Source organism: Dama dama, chromosome 4, assembly GCF_033118175.1.
Source record: "Dama dama isolate Ldn47 chromosome 4, ASM3311817v1, whole genome shotgun sequence".
In the NCBI taxonomy this organism is placed as follows: domain Eukaryota; kingdom Metazoa; phylum Chordata; class Mammalia; order Artiodactyla; family Cervidae; genus Dama; species Dama dama.
The window spans coordinates 56,739,193-56,764,241 of NC_083684.1; the positions used below are offsets into that span (position 1 = coordinate 56,739,193).

The window sequence follows — 25,049 nt, forward strand, 5'->3', positions numbered from 1 at the left end:
CTCTCCTACCCGGCTCGTCGTCGTCGTCGTCGGCTCTTCTCGGGGTCTCCCAGCACCCCATCCTCCCCCAGCCCCTCCACTCGTCCGCCTCTCCCCGCCCCCAGCATGCTTTCCCGGCGCGGGCTGAGGGCTTGAGGACTCCAGGCCCCAACCTCCTCATCCAGGGCCGGCCCGGGGCTCCAGGGGGGAGGGGGGAAGGGGTGGCCCCCTCCCCCCCACCCAGCCCTCCCCTCCCCCACCTCTCCTGATGGCTGGCCTCCTTGTCGCCACCCAGTCCTCGCCCGCCGTGGCCCCCCCAGGCCGGCCCGGCTAGGGGAGGGGGCGGGGGCCCTTGCCTGGGCCGGCTTCCCCCTCCCCCGGCTCTGCCTGTGCCCCCTCCCTTGCGTTTTCACCTTCCTCCCTCCTTCCCCCTCTCCTCTCTCCCCTTCCCTCCTCCATTTTCTCCTTTCCCCTTCCTCCCCTCCCTGGTCCGCCCTCTTCTCTTCCACCTGTCCTTCCTCCCTGCCCCCCGGGGAGCCCCGTGTTTGGGATTAGTTGGGGGCCACCGCCGGAGGCGGGGGAGGGGGCCCTGTGGACTGCCCTCTCCCCCGGCCCCAGCCACACCGCCCAGCGCCGGAGCATCTCCCCCTTGTCGATCCGATCCTCGGGCCTCGAGGGAGCCCAGCCCTCCGTCCCACCAGGATCCGTGAGTGTCTGCAGGGTGCGGGCTGGGCCTGGAAGGCTGGGCTCACTGCCGGCTGGTGGGGGGCCCACATCCCCCCCGATTGCCCCGAGCGGCAGACACCCTCCCCCACCAAGGGCCTGCCCTGCACCCTCCATCTCCCCACCTCCTTCCCCCTCAGCCTTTCCTCACCCCTTCTTCTCATTACACAGCTCAGCCGTGCCCCCCAGCCCCCCAGCTGCTGGGCTCCTGAGGGTCTGGTTTGGCTCTGACTTGCGATCTCACTCCGCCTCCGGGACTCCTGGCTGGTCTCCGCCCCTGCTCTCCAGCCTTGGTCCTCGGTGACCGGCTCTGCTCTCTCACTCTGTTTCCGTGTCTCTCTCCTTTCCCCTGAGCCTCAGCCTCTCCACCTACCGTGGGCCCCATCCCAGCCGGTCTCTGTCTCCTGGAAGTGTCTTTTTCCATTTTTGAATTTCCTATTTCATGTGTCTCTTGGACCTCTCTCTGACTCTGTCCAACTTCTTTCTCTTTGCGGTGAGCCCAGCCCTTTCTTGGTGTGTCTCTATGGATCTCCCCGTCTCCCTCCCCTCCCTCCGTCTCCCCAAGCTCTCCTGTCTCCTCTCTGTCTGGGAGGATCCTGTGCCTGGTCTCAGCCTCTCCCCACTGCCCTCTGTTCACTTTGCCTGGGCCTCTGCTCACCTGTCTGCCTCTCTCTCCACCTCTGGGCTTGGAGGCCGTCTTCCTTCTCTTACTTTCTGCTTTCTTCCCCCAGATCCACTCCTCATCCTGTCTCCTCCATCCCTCACTCCTTAGCCACTGCCCTGCTTCGTGGCCCACTTTATCTTTCCCACGGTGATCTCCCTGGCCCCCTATTCTCTCTTCCCCTTCTGCATCCCCCTGCCTGGCTTCTGGTTTCCATTCCTCCCCTTGCCTTGGGGCTTGCAGTCTCTAGGGTTGACCTGCTTCCAAGATGCTCCTCTGTGCGGATGGATGGATGGATGGATGCTCCTGTGTGTGGGTGCTTGTCCCCTGCCTGTGCCCCTCCAGGTCACTCACTTTTCTTCCCTCCCTCAGTTTCCCTCCTTGACTCTCCTTTCTCCTCTCTCCATGTTGGGGAGTCTGTCTCTCAATCTTGTGTCTGTCTCTCCTGCTTGGTCTTTCCTCTTCTCCAGAGAAGCTGTGTGGCTCATAGACCTTTTCTCTCCATCTCTCTCTTTCCGACTAGCCCTCCTTGTCAGAGTTTGGTGATTTCTCTCCTCCCCTCCGTTCCTGTTTCTGTTCATCTTTTCTCTCTATCGCTCACCCCATTTGCCCTCTCTCCTTTGCGATATTTCTCACTTGCCCACTTGTCTGTCTTCCTCTCCTGGCAGGGCCCGTTCCGCTCACTCAGCTGCTGTGTTTCCATCTTTATCTGACTCTGCTTAAGTCTCTGGGCCTGATTCCCTGCCCTCCTCTCTCTGTGCGCTCTCCCTCTTGTCTCTGTCCCCTCTGGTGTCTCACTTCTAGGTGATGTCTGTGTGCCCTTCTCTCTCATTGAGCCCCACTTACTTCGTTTTGGTTTGCCTGTCTTTCTGTCTGTGCCTTCCTGTGCCTCTGTGTCCATCTGCTGCCCCAGCCCAGTCCCTGGACTGTCTCTTTCAGCTCCCACCTGTGTCTGCCACCTGCGGGTCCCTGCCTTTCTGGCCCCTGTCTCTTTCTTGGTCTTTATGTTTCTAGTCTCCTCCCTGATTTGTCCCCAGAAGCCCCTGGAGCTCAGGATGACCCCTCACTCATGCCGCTCTCCTAGCCCCGCCCTCCACACCCCTGTCCCTGTGAGTTCTCCTTCTGGGTTCACCCTGCTTTTTTCCATCCTGCACCCTTGACAGGGCTTCACTTGTGATGCAGATTACAGTCCAGAGGCCCCAGGCGGTCCAGCAGGCCCTCCTACCCCCAGCCTGTCTTTCCCAGAGGTCCTGAGAGAGAGGGACCTGTTCAAGGTCACCTGGGAGGTGGCGGCAGAGCAGGGACCTAGGGGGTCTCCAGTGGCCCTGGCCTAGGTTTTTCTGGCTACAAGGGATGATGTGAAGTGTTGCCGTGTGCTTCTGCCTCCTCCATTGGTGGGTCTCATTCTGCCATCTCCCCAGCCTAAGCCCTCCTCCCATGAGAATGAGTGGCGTGTGGGGAGCCCCCCAGGTTCACATCACCCCACTCCAGGCCTCTCAGGAACCCTCTCCCATGGAAACCCAAGTGTCCCTTCCCATGGGGCCCTGCTCTTGACCAGGGGGAGCCATGCAGTTGGCCAGACTCATCCCTGCCTAGTGGTCCCCCTGCAGAAGGCAAGGGCACTGGGAGCAATTAGGGGAAGCAAAGACTCACTGCCTTCCGCTAGTCTTCAGCTCCCTAGAGCAGGGTGGGGGGGCCATAGTTTGGCATGCGATTCAGCAGATAGGGCCCCCCTGCTTTATTCACTCCTTCCATCCAGCTTTCTGGTGGCATCTTGAGTAGATTTGTGTCTTCTCTCCATTCTGTCTTCATGTTCTGTTCTGTGTCCCTCCTGTGTCTTTTTTTTTTTTGGTCACACTGCTTGGCATGTGGAATCTTAGTTCCCCTACCAGGGATTGAACCTGCACCCCTTACACTGGGAGCGTGGAGTCCTAACCACTGGACCACCAGGGAAGTCCCCTCCTGTGTCTTGATTTCCCTGTCTTCTACCTGCCCACTCTCCTCCTTTCCCTGCCCTGCCCTTTCTCTCTCTGTCTCCATGTCTCCCTGTCTTCTGTCTTCTCCTTCTTTCTCTTTCCTAGTCCTGTCCTCTTCTCCCTACAACTCTCCTTCTCTGTTTCTCTCCATTGTTTCTCCCAGTTCTCTTTGTCTTCGTATCATCTTTCTGTTCCCTTATATTTTGGCCTATTTTCCCTTTCTCCTTTCCTGAGTCTTTTCATATCTCTGCCACCCCCAGCCTCTCTTCTCTCTGTCTGTTTTTGTCTTTCTCTCTCATTACTCTTTTTTTTTTTTTTTTCCTTTTTTCTTTTTTAGCCCCTTAGGTGCCTTGGATCTTCCCATCTGTCTCCATCTGTGTGTCTCCATGTGTCTTTCTCTTCCCAAGTTTCTTAACTCCCGGATACTTTCCCCTCCAGACCCCGGATGTCCAGGCTTCTCTCCCCGTGGGATTGTGGGAACCAGGGACGTCAGGAAGGTGGCAAGTGAGGCCTGGGATGGGGTTGCCTAGCAACCACTGCATCCTCTCCAGCCGGTTTCTGTTGCCTAGTAACAGCTGCCTGCCCAGAGACAGGGGCGGAACTGGGTGGGGGGTGGCACTTCCTGGTTTCCTATTGGGGTGGAGATAGTCCCTGGAATCTGCTCTTACCTGAGATCCTTTTCATATCTCCCTCCCGTTTGGGTAGCTGTGAACATTCTCCATCAGTTCTTCTCCCCCTCGGTGCTGGGGTGCTGTGAGCTTTGCTCCCCCTCCCCACTGCTAGTCTCCTCTGAGTCTCGGTGCCCCCAGCGATGCCTTCAGTACTGTCAGCTCTAATGAGAGCAGGGCCCTTCAGAGCTCAGCAACTGTGTCCCAGGCTTTGTGGTCACCACCCCATCCAGCAGTCCACAGAGGGGCTCAGAAGCCCCCATTTCGGCAATTTCCCCGTGGGCGGGGGGGTCTCCCTGCAGGTGGCGAGTGGGGGCCGCGGCAGCTGCGTCCCCATGAGGAGGGGAGGAAGATGCCGGCTGAGCTGCTGCTGCTGCTGATTGTTGCCTTCGCCAGCCCCAGCTGCCAGGTGCTCTCATCACTGCGCATGGGTGAGGCCCTAAAGCCCCCCTCCGCCCCGCCTCTGCACAGACCCTCCCACTGGGCCCTGGGGCTCTTCTCTGATCATGCCCGTCCCTCAGGAACCAGGGATCTGGGCCGCAGTCTGGCAGCCCCTGCCCAGCTCCTTCCTCCCCCTGAGCCTAGGAGTCGGGATCCCAGGTCTCTCCAACCTCAGATTCAGGAGTCTGGACCCCTTCACCCCACCTGCAGCCCTACCTCAGAGCCAAGGAGTCCGGGAACCCAGCCCCTCCTCCCTCAGGACCCAGGAGTACAGTCCCCAACTCCTGTGTTCCCTCAGCTGCCATCCTGGACGACCAGACCGTGTGTGGCCGCGGCGAACGTCTGGCCCTGGCCCTGGCCCGGGAGCAGATCAACGGGATCATCGAGGTCCCAGCCAAGGCCCGCGTGGAAGTGGACATCTTTGAGCTGCAGCGGGACAGCCAGTACGAGACCACGGACACCAGTGAGCAGGGCCACGGGGGGGGCGGGGGTGAGGCAGGCTGGGCTGCTGCCTCCATCCCTCCCTCAGCCTGCCCTATTCTGGCCTCCTCTGCCCCTTCCTTCATGGCTGCACTGCCTCCTCCTTCCCAGAGATGGCGCTGCTGAGTGTGTGGGGCAGCAGGGAGAGCTCCAGCCTGGGTGCTGCCCTGGAGGACCCGAGGGCCTCATTTGAAAGACAAGCTTCATGACTGGTTGGGGATGCTTAGCCCCCAGAGCTAAGTAACGAGGGGCCCAGCCAGTGGGGCTGGGGGCCTCAGGGGCAGGAACAGCGCAGGTGTTCTGGAGAAGACTAACCTGAAACTGAGCTCTGAAACATGAGCAGGATCTAGAACGAGAGGCATTGCTCAAGATCTAGCCTGTGAAACACAAGCAGCCCTCTAGTAGGGGATGCATGAGTCTACTGAATACTCACAGACTGAGCGAATGTCCCTTGAACAGACGTGCTGGGAACACAGACTTGTGGGAGATGTGGCCTTCAAACGAGTTTTAGACAGATTTCTTCCCTGCAGACCTTGTCAGAGCCTTTATTTTGTTCATGTTTGTTTCAGATCTTTGAGAGGCCCAATGGGGTCCAGTGACGCCTAGACTTTTTTGGCGGAGTAGCACAGAACACAAATTGAGAGGCTGGGTTGGAGGGTATGGAGGCAGATGGTGTTCCAGGCACGTGCCTGTGGTCTGGAGCTGGGGCAGAGGGGAGGACCGAGTGTTTGGAGCCAAGGAACACGGTGTGGGGTTGCACTCAGCGTGACCACCTGGGCTCAGGACTTGTGTGCAGGGATCGTGAGAGACTGGAGTATAGCTGGGTGATGGGAGGTGAGGCCGGGTAGGTTGACAGGTCAGCTCGAGGAGGCTGAAACATGCCATCTTCACGTGCAGGCAATGGGGAGTCATTGATGGGTTTGGAGCAGGGAGCTGGTGAAAGTGGAAATTAGAGGCTAGATTTGGGTGGCTCATGAGGAGGCTGGTGAGTGCCTGAGTTGACACCCCTAGGTAGGACAGGGGAGGAGGGGTTGAAGAGAGGGAAAGATGTGAGAAAATTTGAGTACAGAAATGAGACAGGACTTGGTGACTTGACCATTAGGAGAAAGATCAAAGCTGAGGATCATTTCCAGGGATGTGGTGTGTGTGAATGGTGACCCCGCCCCCCTCACCAACACAGAAGGCACGTAGGTAGTAAGTTTGGAGGAAAATGAAATGTTTAGTTACGATGCTCTCTGTTGGGTGGCAGAAACCCAACTCAGGCTGACTTAAGAAAAACAACTTATCAGGTCATGTTGCTAAAGGCCCTGATGCTGGGAAAGATTGAGGGCAAAAGGAGAAGGGGGCGGCAGAGGATGAGACAGTTAGATGGCATCACCGACTCAATGGACATGAATCTGAGCAAACCTCGGGGAGATAGTAGAGGACAAGGGAGCCTACCATGGTGCAGTCCACGGGGTTGCAAAGAGTCAGACACGACTTGGTGACTGAACAACAGCAAAATGACCTAAAGATTAATTTGGGGCTTGCTTGGATCCAGGTCCTCGAATGATATCCCTGGACTGTTTCTGGCATGCAGACACTCAAGTGATGTTCCAGGAAGCTCTGCGTCTTCCTCTCTGGGTCCTACTTTCCTCTCAGTTGGTTTTGTTTTCAGGAATGCCCTCCCCAGCTGGTGTCAGGATGGCCACAACTGGTCAAAACTTTACATCTCTCCAGTTTAGCAAAGCCAGGGATAATTTTAGCAGCGGACCTGGGGAAGGCTCTCAATGGCCTAGTTTGAGCCCGTCCCCATCTCTGAACCGATCCCCGTGGCCAGGACAATGTGATTCTTTGATCCTGGGTCAGGAATCAATCAGTTCTGGGAACCATGTGCTTCCCAGAGGGAAAGTTCATGTTCTGCCATGGGGATGAGCACGGGGCAGGTGAAAACAAGACTCTGCCTGCCTCCCAGCCTAGAGACGCACACGTGTATAAGGAGAAAGAAAAGGGAAGAAAGAGAGCCAGTAAATGCAACAGAGGAAAGGTGTTTGGGGTGTAGAGCATAGAGGGAGCCTTGGCTGTCAGTTCGGGGTAGAAGGGGTGTTGGATGACCGCCCCCCCCACCATGCACTACAGCCCACCAGCGTCCTCTGTCCGTGGGATTCTCCAGGCAAGAATACTAGAGCAGGTTACCATTTCCTCCTCCAGGGGATCTTCCTGACCCAGGGATGGAACGTGCGTCTCCTGTGTCTCCTGCACTGGCGGGTGGATTGATTCTTTTACCACTGAGCCGCCTGGGAAGCCCAGTATCCTAGGTTTTGTGTGGTTAAAAAGGTTGACAAAGACAAAGGCTGAGAAACCAGACACTGGATTTGCAGCCAGAAGGAGGTCCTTGGTGTCCTCTTGCCCGCTTTGTTTCTCTCTTGCTCTGACCTGGCCGTCTGTTGGCCTGTCTCCCTGTCTCCCTGTGTCTCGTGGCCCCTCTGTTTTTTTCCCCTGCGATGGGCCTGGTCAGGGATCGGGCCTCCGGGTGCCCGGCACGGGGAGAAGGATCAGGCAGCACTATGTGGAGTGTCGGGTTCTCTCCTGGGCCAGGGAAGGGTCCCCAAGGGCGGGGTCAGAAAAGAGGAAGCAAGTGCCTGAATCTGCGGTCTCTTCCTGCCCCTCACAGTGTGTCAGATCCTGCCCAAGGGGGTTGTGTCTGTCCTGGGACCCTCCTCCAGCCCCGCGTCTGCCTCCACCGTGAGCCATATCTGTGGAGAGAAGGAGGTGAGAGGGAGCCTGGGGTGGGGGGTGGGTCCCTGGAGGGTGAGGGCTGGGGAGGGGGAGCAGGATGGAAGCACAAGTTCTTCTCTGTTTAGATCCCCCACATCAAGGTGGGTCCCGAGGAGACACCCCGCCTTCAGTACCTCCGCTTCGCGTCCGTCAGCTTGTACCCCAGTAATGAGGACGTCAGTCTGGCCGTCTCCCGGATCCTCAAGTCCTTCAACTACCCCTCGGCCAGCCTCATCTGCGCCAAGGCCGAGTGTGAGGGAGGAGAACGGTTTTTTATTTCATTTTTACTTCTTTGATTTTGTTGGCCATGCCTTGCGGCTTGAGGGATCTTAGTTCCCCGACCAGGGGTCAAACCTGGGCCCTTGGCGGTGAGAATGCGGAGCCCTAACTGCTGGACTGCCAGGGAATTCCCACGAGGGAGGAGAGCAGGAGGCTTTGTTTTCTGTTTCCCCAAACTGCTCTTCCCAAGAGATCTAATCTCTCACAGTCACTTGTGCCCCCTGGTTGTAAGGTCTGGGTGAGTCAGACACAGTCTCTCCTTGTCCCTGCATCCCTTTCCCTTTAGGAACCCAGATCTCTGGGTTCCATAGGCCACCCCCCTTCTCACTTCCCCACCCCAAAGAGACCATTTAATGCGCAGATAATCACTAAGCATGACTCCAAGCAGGCCCCTGCTAGGTCTCGGCGTTTCCTCAGTGAGTAGTGCTAGGCTCGGTCCCCGACTTCCCGGAGCTCCGGGGCCACTGGGCCGCACGGCGGTCGAGCAGTTGTGATTCAGAGTGATGCGAGCTCTCAGGAGTTAAGTGGGGGGTGATCCTACCCTGGTCTGAGAGCCTCAGTGTCCGCCTCCCAGAGGAAGGGACCTTTATGCTGGACCTGAAGGGTGGGGATGAGTTGAGGTGGGAGAGGAGGGAAGGCGTGGGTACTGAGTAGAAAGCAAGGCAGAGGCAAGGCCCAGGGAGGCTCAAAGATGCCGCCCGTGCAGGAGTAATGAAGCAGGACCCGGAGATGGGGCTCCATTGCTCCGGGCCTTGTGTTTTATCCTGAAGACGATGTGCTAAGTCGCTCAGTCGTGTCCGACTCTTTTGCGACCCCATGGACTGTAGCCCGCGGGGCTCCTCTGTCCATGGGATTTCCCAGGCAAAAATACTGGAGTGGGTTGCCATTTCCTCCTCCAAGGGATCTTCCCCACCCAGGGATGGAAGACAGATGTGTCTCCTGTGTCTCCTGCATTGCAGGTGGACTCTTTACCCACTGAGACATCAGGGAAGCCCAGTGATGGAGGGTGGGGCAAGGACTGCACCAGGTGGGTGTGTCGCAGGAAGAGCTCTCTGGGCCCTTTGGCTGCGGTGTAGACAGCAGACTCGGAGAGCAACAGGAGATGTGGCAGGGAGAGCCCCCAGAGGTGGCAAGGGATGGTCTCGATTAGGGCTCAGGTGGTGGCAGGGGCTGGAGGGGCCAGAATGGATCTGAGGAGCATCGTGAGGGAAGGCCAGAGGGGTCATGGACGGTGACCAGGTCCTGCCCGAGGAGGAAGGGACGGTCAGTTCTGGGGCATGCAGTGGCTTTGAGGTGTCCTTGAGACAGTCAAGTGGGGACGTCTAGGGGGCTGGTGGGGCTGGTGGGCCTGTGGGTGTGCAGCTGGAGAGAGAGAGGACCGCGCTCAGTCACCTCCAGGAAGAAGTCCTCTTTCATAATGTATTTCCTGCACACTTGCCGTGGTCCAGACGTTCTTCTCGGTCTTAGGGATGAGGCTGTGCGTGAGCCAGGCCAGGGGTCCCTGCCCTTGTCAGAGCTAATGAGAGGAGCCAGGCGGTGAACATAGAGGAGACGTGGTCCAGCCAGCAGTGTTGAGTCCTGTGGACAGGAACTTCCCTGGCAGTCCAGTGGTTAAGACTCGAGTTTCCAATGCAGGGGCTGTGGGTTCGATCCCTGGTTGGGGAACTGGGATCCCATGTTGCACGCACAGCCAAAAAAAAAATATGTATGTGTGTGTGTGTATATATATAAAGTCTTGTGATAAATAGAGGAAGATGACGAACCGGGAGAGCTGGGGCAGGGGGTGGTATTTGAAATGGGCTGGTGGGCTTGGGCCTTGTTGAGGAGGTGACATTTGAGTAGAGATCTGAAGGTGGTGGGGGACGGAGCCGAGTGGGGATCTGGAGAAGAGCGTTCCAGGCAGAGGGGACAGCAGGCGCGGAGGCCACCAGGCATGTGTGTGTGTTTCTGTGTGTGTGTGTATGTGCGTGTGTGTGAACGAGGAGGCCAGCATGGCTGAGAGTGAGTGAGAGGAGATGAGGTCAGGGAGATGAGGCGCGTGGGCAGATGGAGTGGGGCCTTGGGGGCGTTGAGGACTTTGGCCTTCACTCTGAACAAATGAGAAGGCGTTGGAGGGTTCGGAACAGACGGGGACACACCTGCTTACAGCAGTTCTGGCTGCTGCCCCGGGAACAGGCTCTCCCGGGGGTGCGGGGCAGTGTGGCCATCATAACAGGCAGGAGATGGCAGCGGCCTGGGCCAGGGCGGTGATGGTGGCTCGGCGCCACGGGGTATACTTTGAAACTCAAGCCTGGGTGGATTGGGCGCTGATGTGAGACGGAGAGGAAGCCAGGCTGCCATCAAAGGGTTTGGCCTGAGCGCCTGGCCGGCTGGAGTTGTGCACTGACCCTGAGAGACTGGTGGTTTGGCGAGAAGAGCAGATTGCGGCTCCGCACGTGCGAAGTGTGCGTCCCTGTGATGCAGCCCCTTGAGGGCAGAAAGGTGGCAGGAGACAGGCATGTGGAGGTCAGGGGAGGTCCTGGCCCAGCGCCCCAAGAGAGCCAGCTGCGCTCTGGACAGCTGCCCCGCGTCCTCTCCCCAGCTACCCTGTGCCAGGGAGCAGGGAGCGGCCACTCCCATCCAGGCGCACGGAGGGGCTCTAACACAGGGCCCCTTCCCTCCCTCAGGCCTGCTGCGATTGGAGGAGCTGGTGCGCGGCTTCCTCATCTCCAAGGAGACGCTGTCTGTGAGGATGCTGGATGACAGCCGGGACCCCACGCCGCTGCTCAAGGAGATCCGTGACGACAAAGTGTCCACCATCATCATTGACGCCAACGCATCCATCTCCCACCTCATTCTCCGTAAGGTGGGTCCCTCCCTGCCCCATCTCTGATTCCCTGCAGGGTCAAGAACAGAAACATGGGGGTGACAGAGCAAGTCAGCCAAGGCCCACGGGCATCAGTGGTTGCATGGCGGTCCGGAGTCCCGCTTCTCACGTGCAAACAGTAACCAGGAAGTTCTGTCTCTTCCCGCTTGCACCCCTGGTTGGATCCTGGACAGTTGCCTCCCCTTTTGGAGAATACTTCCTACCTCATTGGGCTGCCATGAGGGTAAATGAGGGAATGGTCGGGAGGCACCCAGATGGCCCCTGGCCCAGAGCAGATGTTGGCGTACTGGGAGTGCACTGCGGTCTTTACTGAGTGCTTGTCCTACTCTGGTTGGGGCGTTTGCGTGTCTTCTTTAATTTGGCTCTCGGGAATTCCCTGGTGGTCCAGTGGTTAAGGTTCCACACTTCCACTGTAGGGAACATGGGTTCCATCCCTGGTTGGAGAACTAGTATTGCACAAGCTGCGTGGCTCAGCCAAAAAAATATATTATATAGGCCTCCCAGGTGGCACTAGTGGTAATGAAGCCCCCCGCCCCCCACCCTGGCAATGCAGGAGATGTAAGAAACGCAGGTTCAATCCCTGGGTCAGGAAGATCCCCTGGAGGAGGGCATGGCAACCCAGTCCAGCATTCTTGCCTGGAGAATCCCATGAACAGAGGAGCCTGATGGGCTACAGTCCATGGGGTCACAAGGAGATGAACATGACTAAAGGGACTTAGCATATAGCACAGTATATATATGTGTGTTTGGCTCTCATCCCACCCTGCAGGGCAAGCATGATACCATTTTGTGAATAAAGAAGCAGGGATTTGGGGGGAGAGATGGACTGGCTCAGAGCCACCCAGGATAGGCCAGTCCCAGGACCTTCTCCTCCCACCCCAGGGCCCTCCAAGTGCCACCCACCAGTGACCCGCATTCATTAATCATTCATTGTTCCCTGCTCTTAATTTTCCTTATAATCTAATCTGTATTATTTATTTTTCTCCAGCTTTTAAAAAATTAAAACCATATGTCATTGCTGAGTGTAGCTTCTAGGAAGAAGTGTGACAGAATCCACGGGGCTCTTGAGGCAGGCGTCTGAGAGAAAAGACTTTGGGTTCTCAAGGCAGGCAGGGCAGCCCTGGGCCACGGTCCCAGCCACTCCTGTGTGAGCAGGTGACCAGTGTTCACCTTCCTTTCTGGCCCGCACTTTCCCGTCCTGGAAGGGGCTGTAACCACGCGCTAACAGCTCTTGCCATGCAGGCTATGCAGGCCGGTGCCATTTCCTGTTCTAATGATCCGAGTGGGACAGAACTGGGTGCTGCAGACCTAAGATGTCTTCTAGCTTTGTTCTTGAGGACTGTGAGAATGTGAATCTTGAGACTTATTTATTTTTTATTTTCTAAATCTTCTTCTTTTTTGGCCATGCTGCGGGCAGGTGGGCTATTAGTTCCCACTCCACACCCTTCCCCCGCCAGGGATCGAACCTGTGCCCCCTGCAGTGGAAGCGCAGAGTCCTGACAACTGAACCTCCAGGGAATTCCCCCAAATCTTGAGATTTAAATGCACGTCCTTTCATGGCAAAGTGCTTTTAAAAATGGCAAGGTGTAGTTTTTCTGACCTGTGACCAGGCTGAGCCCTACACATTAGCAACCCCAGACTTGGCTTTGGGGCAACCTGGGGGTTAAAGTCAAGGTTACCTACCCTTCCGCCACCCTTTTTCTGAGGTGTCCCTTTGGCTGTCTCCAGAAAGTAGTCTTCTAAGTGACCTAAAGAGAAAGGTGGGCACTTGAGGGTGTCATTCTCCCTCCAACAAAATCTTCATCCCACCTGGGGCGCCAGCCACCCTGTGGGATGGGAGGGACCGAGGTCTCCCTCTGTCTCCATGCATCTCCTTTTTCTCTGTCTCTCTCTGTCCCTGGGTGTCTGTTTCCCATGGGGTGTCTCTCGGCTTCTCCCCATTTCTGCCTCCTCTGTTCTCCAGGCCTCGGAGCTGCGAATGACTTCAGCGTTTTATAAGTACATCCTCACCACCATGGTGCGTACCCCCTGCAGCCCCCACCCGCCTCTGCCCCAGGCGGGCCCACCCCAGCCTCACGCCCTCTTCTCGGCCCCAGGACTTCCCCATCCTGCACTTGGACGGGGTCGTGGAGGACTCCTCCAACATCCTGGGCTTCTCCATGTTCAACACCTCGCACCCCTTCTATCCTGAGTTCGTGCGCAGCCTCAACATGTCCTGGAGGGAGAACTGTGAAGCCAGCACCTACCCCGGCCCTGCGGTGAGCTCGCGCCCTCCTCCCAGCACACAGACTCTTCCGGGGCCCCTTTAGGCTTCGGCTGATCGTGCTCAGAACCCCCTGGTACCCCTCTTACTTTCTGAGTACAGCCAGGAGGCCTCATGGTGCAGCCCTGGGGTTGAGTCTGACCCATTTCTTCCTCTCCACCTGCTCTAGCCACACCTCCAGGTGCCCCAGCACACACACACCCCAGGGCCTTTGCACTGGCTCTTCCTGCTGCTCTGCGTGTACATCCCCAGGGAGCTAGCGATTCGCTCATCACCAAGTTACTGCTCAAATGCCCCCCCATTTTAAAAATGGCCGACTACCCATTATTTGCAATGCGAGAGACCCAAGTTCCATCCCTGGGTCGGGAAGATCCCCTGGAGAAGGAAATGGCAACCCACTCCAGTATTCTTGCCTGGAGAATCCCATGGACGGAGGAGCCTGGAGGGCTACAGTCCGTGGGGTCAGAGAGTCGAATACGGACATGACTGAGAGACTAACACACATCCACGGTTTAGCCCCCTCCCCTGCTGGGTTTTTCTCCACAGCGCCTGTCTTTGCTTATCTAATCACCCCGTGGCTTGCTCTATATTGTGCTTAGATGTATTTGTAGAGATTTAGGTTGTAAGTTCCATGAGGGCAGGGGTTTTCTGTCTGTTTTGTTCATTATTGTATCCCCACACCTAAAACCAGCTGGCTCAGGATAGATGTCCAAAAACATGTGTTGAATAAATGCAGACATACAAAAGATGCATACTTAATGTGTATTTGTTCACAGACATCTAGTCAGACACCAGGGTACCAAGAAGACACACCTTCGTGCACAGAAACTTAACACAGACGCCGAGCCACGCGTTCAGACGTGTGCGTGCAGGGCCCTCACGCACACACAAGGACAGATGCGCATCTGTCCGCACCCTGCACCTACCGACACCACACGGCTACGCCGACCGTCACAGCCAGCCCGCTGAGACACGTTCTCCCACGTTCTCCAAGACACACGTCCCGAATTCACAGACACAGCTCAGCAGCCTGTGCGTGTCCAGCCCTTGCTGAGTGCCGGGCACTGTTCTGAGCTCTTTGCATGCGTTCTCTCCCTGGAATCCCACATGAGCACTCAGAGGCAGAGTTAACTGTTACCTTTATCAGGGAGGAAGCGGAGATTTGGGGAGGGGTGTGGACTCAGCTCTCTGCAGGAAATATTAATAGCAGAGCCAGGCCTCTAGCGGAGTCATCTGCCACCCGGCTGCGGGCTCATAACCCTTCTGCCCTCCTGTTTCCTGCACAGGACGCCCTTCCCCCCATGTATAGACAAATATGCACGTTTGTCCAGCCCCACCCACATAAGTGTGTCCCTGGACACGGGCTGTGACTGTCTCCCTTCCCCTCCTCCATGACCCCGTGTCAACCACACGGACACATGGATTTCTGTGCCCACGAACCTCCCCGCTATGGGGGTGACAGCTGGCCGTTCCAGGCAAACCCTCTTGGATGTGCCCTTCCCAAGACACATGCCCCACAGGAAAAGCTGCCCTGACAACGGCTCGGGCAGCCTGCTTGCCCTTAGCCCTGCCATCTCCGACCCCCGAGAAACCCCTCCTTGCTCCTGACCTCATGATTTTACATTCCTGGAGAGAGAAATGTCTGAGGGCTTGGGGGTAAACACCACGGAGCTTCTGGCCTCCCTTGGCTGAACTCTGCCCCCCACCCCACCGTCCACCCCCCAGCTGTCGGCTGCCCTGATGTTTGACGCCGTGCACGTGGTGGTGAGCGCCGTCCGGGAGCTGAACCGCAGCCAGGAGATCGGCGTGAAGCCGCTGGCCTGTACGTCGGCCAACATTTGGCCCCACGGGACCAGCCTCATGAACTACCTGCGCATGGTGAGCGCGGAGCTGGGCGGGCCGAGGGGGCGCTGCAGCCTGCCTGGGCGCAGGGGCACTCACTGTGTCTCCCCCGCGCCCCCTGCACCTCCGACCCCACTCCCCCGCCTCCTTGCTCTCTCTGGGCCTGGCCTTCCTCCGTCTGTGCTGTTCACCTGTGGTCCTTCCTGGTCCCTCTCCCTCTCTCTCTGTCTCCTCCCTCCGGGCCCCTGCCACCCCTCCCTCTGCCCTCCTCCCGCCCTGCTAGGTAGAGTATGACGGGCTGACCGGGCGGGTCGAGTTCAACAGCAAAGGGCAGAGGACCAACTACACGCTGCGCATCTTGGAGAAGTCTCGGCAGGGCCACCGGGAGGTGAGCTTCCCCAGGGCGATGCCGGGGGGCCTTGGTGGGGTGGGGGCGAGGGTAGGGCAGGGCCCGAGGGCTGAGGCATCCTTGGGGTTGGGGGGGCGGAACTGCCTGTGCTGACAGGGCCCTCTCTGCCCCAGATCGGGGTGTGGTACTCTAACCGGACGCTGGCCATGAACGCCACCACCCTGGACATCAACCTGTCGCAGACGCTAGCCAACAAGACGCTGGTGGTTACGACCATCCTGGTGAGTGGCCCTCGTGGGGGTGGGCCGTGGATGCAGCGGCCTTTGCTGAGTGGTGCCCCGGCCCGGTCCTAGTGAGGAGGCGGGAGGCATTGCCAGGGCTGGCCCAAAACCCAGAACAGGGGAGATGCCACCCGGGCACCCGACGACCCCTGACTGTGGACAAGATGTCACCCACCTAATTGCTGCTGGAGCCTCAGCAGGCACAGACTCTGACCTCAGAGCCAGGTTCAGCCTTGGGAGCTGCCAGCCTGCCGATGCCTGCCAGAGACGGGAACTGCTCTCAGCATGAGCATTCCACTGGCACCGCAGGCAGGGCCTCGCACGGCGCCCAGCCCAGGGTGGGCCCCCGTGAATCACCATCGCGGGAGAGGTCATTTTGTCACATTTGCCCTCCGAGCATATTGACACACACCACCTTATTTAATATCCATCTTGAAGAGGCTCAGAGAGGTTAAGCGACTTGGCCAGGACACACAGCAAGTATAAGGCATGGCCAAAAGGGACGACGCCACGTCTCTGAATCTCCGCAGCCTGGGTCTTAAGCACTGTGCTCTGAAGGTCCAGTCCTCTCCTTCCTGAGCCCTGGCACGATCATGGTCCTGTAGCCCCTGGGGTGCCAGTCCTACGTCTTACCAGGTCAGAGACCAAGCAGCCTTTGTGTGTCAGTGAGGATTTATGAACCTGCTCTCACATCAGGCACCGTGCTAGGCCCTGGCAGGTGTCACTCTTTAAACCTCTCAGCTGCTCCTATCTTTCTCCTTTTGATGGTCAGGAAGCAGTTTACAAGGTGGGTCCTGGCTGGAGCTGAGGGACATACTTGGAACCCCTGCCCTGTCCCCTGCAACCTCTGCCTCCTGCCAGGAGGTCAGGGAGGGGAGATGCTCAGGACCTGGGGAGCAGGAGGGTGCCCCGAGCCGCTGGGCTTCAGAGCAGCTGGGTCCCTGCCCGGGTAGCGTCCATTGTCTCGGGGGAGCCCCCCGGTCACTGTGAGCCGGGCTGGCCGATAGCTGTGGACGCTGAGCTCGGGAGGCTTACATGGGCTCCGCAGGACAGCAGAGGCCCCTAAAGCAGCGCGTCGCACGCTGAGCCATCCCCTCGGTCCCTGGGGAACTCCTGACCCAGTGTGGGCCTCGCGTTCCTCTGGAGAAGGGCCAGTGAGCCTGCTGGGGAGGGACAGATGGCCTGCAGACGGGAAACCAGACACTTCCTAACAGCCTCACTGAGGGGCCCTGAGGGCCAGGCCAGGCTGCCCGGGAGAAGGAGCACCTCCTTGCACTCGTGGAAGCGGAGTGCACCCCAGAGGCTTCCTGGGGTTCTGGGTGGGGAGCAGGGGTGGACGTCAGGGCGGGGGTGTCAGGAGAGCACAGTCATGACCCGGGGGCTTCCAGCCTCTTCCCACACTTGTCTCCTCTTTTCCCCAGGGCCCCTGAGCCCGTGTTGCCCTCTTCCTAACTTTCATTTTTCTTGTGATGGAGTCATTCATTCTCTCATTCATTCTACAAATATTTACTGAAGCTGCACCAGATGTGATACAAATCCCGGAGGCACTGGGATGAGTCACAGGTGGTCTCGTGGTCTCTCTGTCCTCGAGTGGCCCCGGGGAGGGGATCCCAGTCTGATGAAGGAGGTGGACCTGGACACAATCATTCCCAGCCAGGGTGATAAGGGGGCCCCACAGAAAGGAGGGGCTGCCTGAACTTTCAAAAGCCTGAGGAAGGAAGGCTTCACAGAGGAGGTGGCATTAGATGGGGCTTTAGAAGCTATGTAGGAGTTGGGTGCACAGAGGAGGGGGCCTGGCCTCCCAGGCAGCGGGAACTCCCAGGAGGAGGGGCCTCAGGAAGTGTTGGCCAGGTTGGATGTGGAGGCAGCAGCCTCAGTGTGCCCCGAACTTTCTCAGACTCATGTTTCTGGGCAGGGCCTGTGCCAGGCACTTGGCGACACAGACGTGAGTCAGCCTGGGCGCCAGCGGGAGGGGCACGAAGTTGTCAGGACCTGTCATATTTCCCGCTCTGGTCCCCAGGGCTTGGGATGGTGCCTGGCACCCAGCGAACATGGAGGAGTGGTGAGCACTGTGACAGGTGGGGACTAGCCTCTGAAGAGCTTAGTCATGCTCACTCTGTACCTTGGAGGGGTTGCCCTGCTGGCTCAGTGGTCAAGAATCTACCTGTAATGGATGAGATACAGGTTTGATCCCTGGGTTGGGAAGATCCCCTTGAGGAGGGCAAAGCAACTCACTCCAGGATTCTTGCCTGGAGAATCCCATGGACAGAGGAGCCTGGTGGGCTACAGTCCATGGGGTCGCAAAGAGTCTGATGTAACTGAAGTGGCTGGCATGTATCTTGGAGACTGTTAAACCGGAAGGGACTGGGCCAGATCTGGATGTTTGCAAAAGCTGGGCCCTGAAGGAGGCTGCAGGAGAGAGATGCTCCAGGTCAGATGGGAGGATGAGGCTTGGGTGGGCTGGGGCTGTGGGGAGGGAGGGACCTGATGTGGGGTGCTGATGGGCTGGGCTGAGGGAAGGAGCAGGATGAGGTCCTCGATGGGGTGGAGGCTGGGGTTATCCCTGGTGTGGGGCCCACATGTCTAGAGCTGAGAGATCAGGCTGGTGCCAAGACTGAAAGAGGTCCCACAGGGAAGCTGGGGGTGTGGGACAGGCCCCAGGGGATGATGCCGTGCCGGGCCCTCCCAGAGCGTTTTCTCCTTTCCTGGCGTTCCTTTTCATTAAGGCAGGACATCTTATCTTGCTCTTTGGTTCTTCTGGGATCAGACAGACCTGACTTGCATTCCTGACTTCACCTGGACCTCAGTGTTCAACTCTCTAGGTTCCATACCTTCATCTGTAAATGGGTCTAATAGTCCCACCTTGAAAGGCTGTGGGAGGATTGCGTGAGATCAGAGGACTCCCCTGGCAGTGTCCTTCTGGCAAAGCGTGCTGAGCATGTGGGAATCCCTTTTTTCTCCTGACCTCGTATCCTCAATAAGAATAGCAACTGAGACTTCCCTGGTGGTTCAGTGGTTACGACTCCAAACTTCCATGGCAGGGGGCATGGGTTCAATTCCTAGTCAGGGAACTAAGCTCCTAGCTCAGACAAGCCACATGGCATGACTCCCTCCCAGAAAGAGTACAGTAATCATCATGACCAGAGTCTGTGAGCTGTGTGCTGAGCCCTTTGCTGGTGTTACTGTGTTCATGGCAGTCCTGAGGCTAGTACCATGGTGACTCCCAATTTTCAGACAAAAATAAGGCACAGGAGGGTTAGTGGACATGAGTGGCCCAACTGGAAGATGGCAGGGCCCATGTGTTTCTACCTTGAACCACAACACGTCGATTTCTGCTTCTTTCCCAGCCTTCACTTCTGTTCTAGACCTGGCCCAGCTGTCTGTACACTTGGTGACCAGGGTGGGTCTCTTCTCTCTGTTCTCAGCTTCCTCCTGTAAAATGAGGGAATTAAAATATTCATGACAGAGTGAAGGGTGGTGGACTAGATCAAGGTTCTTTAAACTGAGCTCCAGCAAGTCGTGGACATGGAGTTGGGTCCTGGCTTCATGAAAAGGTTGAGGCAAGCAGCTTGTGAAGAATTTTCCAGAACCCATCCTACTTGAACATTTTTGGTTTTCGTTTCAAGGGAATTTTTCCCTAACATGCATACAGAAACTTTCACAAATCATGAGTGTACTGATCACTGAATTTTCGATAACTGAGCACACTTGTGGGAGCAGCCTTCCATATGCCCCTTCAGGTCTATAATGCCTGCCACGGTCTCAACTTTTATCACCACATAGTAGATTTGCCTGCTTTGAACTTCAGATAAATGGCATCATATTCTATATTCTCTCTTGTGCATACGTTTGTGAGATTCACCAACTTTGCTGCAAATGGTTTAGTCTTATGGTCCAGTCGCAAAGTCATGTCCGACTCATTGCGACCCCATGGACTGTAGCCCGCCAGGCTCCTCTGTCCATGGGATTCTCCAGGCAAGAATACTGGAGTGGGTTGCCATTTCCTTCTCCAGGGGATCTTCCTGGACCAGGGATCGAACAATGTCTCCTGCTTCGCATGCAGAATCTTTACCACTGAACCACCAGGGAAGCCTTTAGTCGTGTTACATGTTGTGTTACATGAACGAACCTCGATTTATTTACCCACCAAATTGATGGGTGTTGGAGCTGTTTCTAGTTCTTTTGCTGTTGTGAATAGTCTGCTGTGGATACTCTGTCGCATGCCTTTTGGTGAGCGGATAGGCATTCCTGTCGAGTGTATAGGCAGGAGAAGAATTGTTGGGGTTTGCAGCCTCTGCAGATACTGACAAGGCATCTTCCTAAGCCATGGTACCCATCTTCATTCCCACCCATGGTGTATGAAGGATTCCAGTTGGTACTCCCTTCTGCCGGTGCGGAGTGCAGAAAGGCGCCGACCCTATTGTGGTTTTCATGTACATTTCCTTAATGGTCAGGGAAGTTGACCACTTTTCATTTATTGCCTATTTGGAATCTCCTTCTGGGAGGTCACTGCTCAAAGCTTTCTGTATATTCAGAAATTTGAGATATCTGAACTTTTTATTGATTTGTAACGTATTTGTGTATTTTGGATATAAGTTCTTTGTCAGAATATGCATTGCAGAAACCTTCTCCCACTTTGTGACTTTCCTTTTCACTTTCAGAGGTTTGTTTTTTCTTTTTTTCAGCCACACTTGTGTGGCTTTTGGAATCTTAGTTCCCTGACCAGAGATCAAACCCTTGGCAGTGAAAGCGTGGAGTCCTAACCACTCGAAAATCAGGGAATTCCCCTCAGTGGTATCTTTTGAGGAAAAGATTTTTAATTTTCCTAAAGTCCACTTTATCCATTTTTCCCCCTTTCTGTTTAATGCTTTTAAAATTTAAGAATTCTCGGGACTTCCCTGGTGGTCCAGTGATTAAGACCCTGCATTTCCACTATAGGGGGCATGGGTTTGATCTCTGGTTGGGGAACTAAGATCCAACATGTGGTAAGGCATGGACAAAAAAAAAAAAATTGTCTGCCTACCCCAAGATCATAAAGCTAGTTTCCTGTATGTTTCTTTGTAATAATTTTGTCTTTTACATTTAGATCTACAGTCCACCTAGAATTGATTTTTATGTATCATGTGAGGAGGGGGTGGTCAGAATACTTTTTTTCCATATGGATGTTTTATTGAAAGGCATCATTTATCAAAATGTTCATTCTTTCTCTTTTCTCTACAGTCTTACCCTTATCATAAATCATGCATGTTTGCATGGTAAGTCACTTCAGTTGTGTCCAACTCTGTGTGACCCTATGGACTGTAACCCACCAGGCTCCTCTGTCCATGAGATTCTCTAGGCAAGAATACTGGAGTGGGTTGCCATGCCTTCCTCTAGGGCATCATCCCAACCCAGGGATTGAACCCACGACTCTTATGTCTCCTGCATTGGCAGGCAGGTTACCATGAGTGCCACCTAAATCAAGTATACATTTACCTGTGGATGTACAAATTCTTCATTCTACTGTTTGTCTGTCTTTGCTCTACTACCACATTGTCTTAAAACACCACAGCTTTAAGTTGTGTTAAAGCTATGGTAAATCCTTCAGCTTTCATATTCTACTTTAGGATTGCTTTGGTTCTGTTGATCTTTTGCATTTTCATATACATTTACATATCATCTTTAAGATGTTTTAAATATTTCAAAATTAAAAATGTTAAACTGGGGGTGGGACAGAAGTTAATTAAATAGAATGAAATAGCATTCAATTTAATTCTCCATTAAATTGAATTCAAGGCTTGCAGGGTGGGTTAAGGAGTGAAAAAAATCTGTCTCTTTCCCTCTCCAGTCCCCATTTTTTCCCCATCCTCCCAGAAATATCTGAGCATATACAAGCACATCCCCACTCTTGCCTTCACAAAGAATAGCATATTGTACACGTTGTTCTGTAGCTTGTTTTTTTCCTCTTAATATATCTTATAGAACTTGTTATTTCAGTAGTTGCCTGGGATTCTTTGATGACATCAATAATCTTTTTAACCTGTTCCAAATTAGGCTGTTTCAGTCTTTGTTCCTGCTACAAGAAACACTGCCATGACTCCCCTGGACCTACATTTTTGTGTGCAGGTGCATAGCCACTCGTTGGATGAATTCTTAGAATCAGACTTAGCAACATCCCACTGTCTCCAATGCTGGGTTTTCTGCAGAAGATTGTTTTTTGAAGGAGTCTGAAAACCTTGGATTAGAGGCTCCTCCAGGCCCCCAGCTCTGATGGTCTGGGACTGCAGGTTGAATGCTAGATCACTGTTTTCTGACCTTGAGTTCTGTTCCCAGGCCTCAGCCCTTATTTTTGATTCTGTCAGTTCCCACCCTGATCCTGAGGCTTTGAACCCAAATCTACAGCCCAGATGCTTCAGTCTTGAATTGGGAGATCAACCTGATGGAAGGAACGAGGGCTTTGGAGAGTACAGCAGTGGGTTTCAAATCCAACCTCTGCTCCATCTCCCTTTCCCACTGCCCTGCTTCAGTTATGTGACCTTGGGCAAGACACTTGATTTCTCTGAGTTTCAGTTTCCTCCTGTGTATGTCAAGGGGTCTGTACCGGAGCCTTCCAGTTCTAACACTTGCTTGTGTAGAGAATTCCTAATTTCTAATTCTCTGGCTTCGATACCTGGCCTTCCCTTCCCTCACCCCCATCTCTGTATCTGGCTACTCACAGGTCTGCTCTCTGATTCTGTCCACTTGAGTTTAGTCTGGCGCAGAGCTTAAGAGCAGAGCTGTGGACTCAGCCTGACTTGTCCATCTCAACCACTTACTACTTCACTTCTAGGGACCTGTGTCCTCATCTCTCAAATAGAGGTAATAATACCGACCTCCTACGCTGACAGAATAGCTGTCATACAGCAAGCCCACAAAAAATGCTAGCTGCTGCTGCTATTATTAGCATTATCTCATCCCTACTCTCAGCACAAGTTTGGATTCAGAAATGTGGCTTTGGAGAGAGAGAAAAGTACTGCTTTCCCTCCACCCCATCTCCCCTCAGCTCAGGGGCTTTGCTGGGGTCCAGGAATCCAGTCTGTAGTACCTTATAGGTACATTCTAGTACCTATCAGGCTTCCCTGGTGGTTCAGATGGTAAAGAGTCTGCCTGCAATGCAGAAGACCCAGGTTCGATCCCTGGGTAGGGAAGATCCCCTGGAGAAGGGAATGGCTACCCACTCCCGTATTCTTGCCTGGAGAATCCCATGGACAGAGGAGCCTGGTGGGCTACAGTCCTTGGGGTCAAGAAGAGTCAGACATGACTGGGTGACTAACACTATAGTACCTACCACTGTATAACAAACTGCCCCCAAACCTGGAGGCTTCCAGCAATAATGATTACTATTTCTCACAATGCTATGGGTCAACTGAACAGTTTTGTTTTTCTAATGTGGCCGCAGCATGCAGCTTGTGGGATATTAGTTCCCCGACCAGAAATTGGGCCAACACCCTCGGTGGTGAAAACACAGAATCCTAAGCACTTGACCCCCAGGGGAGTCCTTAAAAGTGATGTATTGATTTACTTAATTATTTTTGACTGCATCTTGAGGCTCGTGGCATCTTTGTTCCCCAACCAGGGATAGAACCCAGGCCCTTGGCAGGGAGGGCATGGAGCCCTAACCATTGGACCCCCAAGAATTCCCTGAGCGGTTCTGCTGCGCTCACTGCGATTTCGTGCTGCTGGTGTTGAGGCTGGGCTGTTGGCCAGCACACCTCGGCCCATTCATCCTCACTCATCCTTCAGCAGGCTGGCCTAGGCTTCCTTACGCTGAGGTCCCAGGAGGTCTGTCTGAGGACCCAGGCACTGAAAGTCACAGAGCAGTACTTCCACCATACTCTGTTGGCTAAAGCAAGTCTTGAGGCCAGCTCAGACCCAAGAAGAGAGGAAATCCACTCTACCTCTTGACGGGAGGAGCTGCAAAATACTGTGCGTCCACCCCAGAGCTCAGTAATTCTGTATTCAATGAGAGGCAGCAGGATGACCTCTGTGAACCTCAGTTTCTCTTTTTTTAATTCATTCATTCATTAATTTTTGGCTGTGCTGGGTCTTCACTGCTGTACACACGTGGGCTTTCTCTAGCTGCAGCGAGCCAGGGCTACTCTCTAGTTGCAGAGCACAGGCTTCTCATTGCGGTGGCTTTTCTTGTTACAGAGCACGGGCTCTAGAGTGTGGGCTCAGCAGTTGCAGAGCACAGGCTTAGTTGCCCCAGGGCATGTGGGATCTTCCTGGACCAGGGAGCGAACCCTTGTCCCCTGCATTGGCAGGTGGATTCCTGACCATTAGAGCACCAGGGAAGTCCAAGCCCTACTTTCCACATGTGTAAAGTGAGTCTAAGAATACCACCCGTGTAAGGTCACTGTGAGGAAATAAAGGGATAAAATCCAGAGAACACAGTCAGCGTAGGAGCTGGTACTCAGCAGGTGTTCAGTCCATATGTAATCATTGTGGATATTATTGGCCAAGGTTCTTCCGGCTGGTTCCTGTGTCATAACTCCTTATATTCCTAAGTCCAAGGTGACACTGTACAACCATTTAGACAATAACTGCACAGATAAATTTCCCTTTTGTTGCCATCATCTTCCTATACTTCATCTTACTAACACTTAGAATATTCTCTCCGCTTTTGCCTCATTTGGCACAATAAGAGTTAGTAAAGTCTGCTCAAACCCCTCAGAAATAAGCATCAGCGTAGCAAAACGGCTGTAGCCAGAGATTGCAAACTGTTAGGTGTTTGTTTAGCCTGCCAAGCATTAAAAAAAAAAAGATGGTATTAGAATTTGGATTGTTGCTAACCTTTATAATCAGGAGATTTTACAAAACAACCTGGGTTTCCAAATTCTCTTAACATTGCACCATCTGGCTTCTCAGGCCTGACACTCTGATGACAGTGTTGGGCTGGAGCTAAATCCTGGTGGGGCAGATCCTCTTGGATCCCTTGGTGGCTCATGAAGTCAGTTTAGTGGGTCGCTATCGATTGTGTAGAAAAATGAAACAGAGCAGGACAGAAAATATCAGGCTATTTTGCCATAGTTGTAAGAAGAACTGCTTTGTGGAACTAAGTGTAGTGATGCACGTGCAGCTGCAGGCATGTATGTGTGTGACTTGGATTACAAGTAATATATCTCAAGGGGCTTCCCACGTGGCACTAGTGGTAAAGAACCTGCCAGCAATGCAGGAGACGCAAGAGATGTGGGTTCCATCCCTGGGTTGGGAAGATCCCTGGAGGAGGGCATGACAACGCACTCCAGTATTCTTGCCTGGAGAATCCCATGGACAGAGGAGCCTGGCGGGCTACAGTCCATGGGGTCGCAATGACTGAGCACACATGCATGCCGTGCAGACTAATTCACTCAGGTTACCTGCCTTCCTCATAGCCATTTGAGCTTGCTTTTTTTTTTTTTAATTGGCTGTGCTGCTTGGCTTGTCGAATCTTATTTCCCTGACTAGGGATTGAATCTAGGGCTAT

At 54.7% G+C, this 25,049-nt stretch overlaps 1 protein-coding gene across 1 annotated transcript in view; it reads left to right on the forward strand.

The window, feature by feature from the left end:
* Positions 1 to 364: 364 nt before the first annotated feature.
* GRIK5 (glutamate ionotropic receptor kainate type subunit 5) overlaps positions 365 to 25,049 on the forward strand; it is a 60,959-nt gene continuing 36,274 nt past the window's right edge. Inside the window, exons 1-11 of the mRNA XM_061135790.1 lie at positions 365 to 685; positions 4,310 to 4,438; positions 4,747 to 4,911; positions 7,582 to 7,679; positions 7,772 to 7,937; positions 10,631 to 10,809; positions 12,794 to 12,847; positions 12,927 to 13,088; positions 14,819 to 14,971; positions 15,219 to 15,323; positions 15,458 to 15,565. Coding sequence (XP_060991773.1) covers positions 4,360 to 4,438; positions 4,747 to 4,911; positions 7,582 to 7,679; positions 7,772 to 7,937; positions 10,631 to 10,809; positions 12,794 to 12,847; positions 12,927 to 13,088; positions 14,819 to 14,971; positions 15,219 to 15,323; positions 15,458 to 15,565 — 1,269 coding nt within the window. The 5' untranslated portion in view covers positions 365 to 685; positions 4,310 to 4,359. The remainder of the gene's footprint in view (positions 686 to 4,309; positions 4,439 to 4,746; positions 4,912 to 7,581; positions 7,680 to 7,771; positions 7,938 to 10,630; positions 10,810 to 12,793; positions 12,848 to 12,926; positions 13,089 to 14,818; positions 14,972 to 15,218; positions 15,324 to 15,457; positions 15,566 to 25,049) is intronic.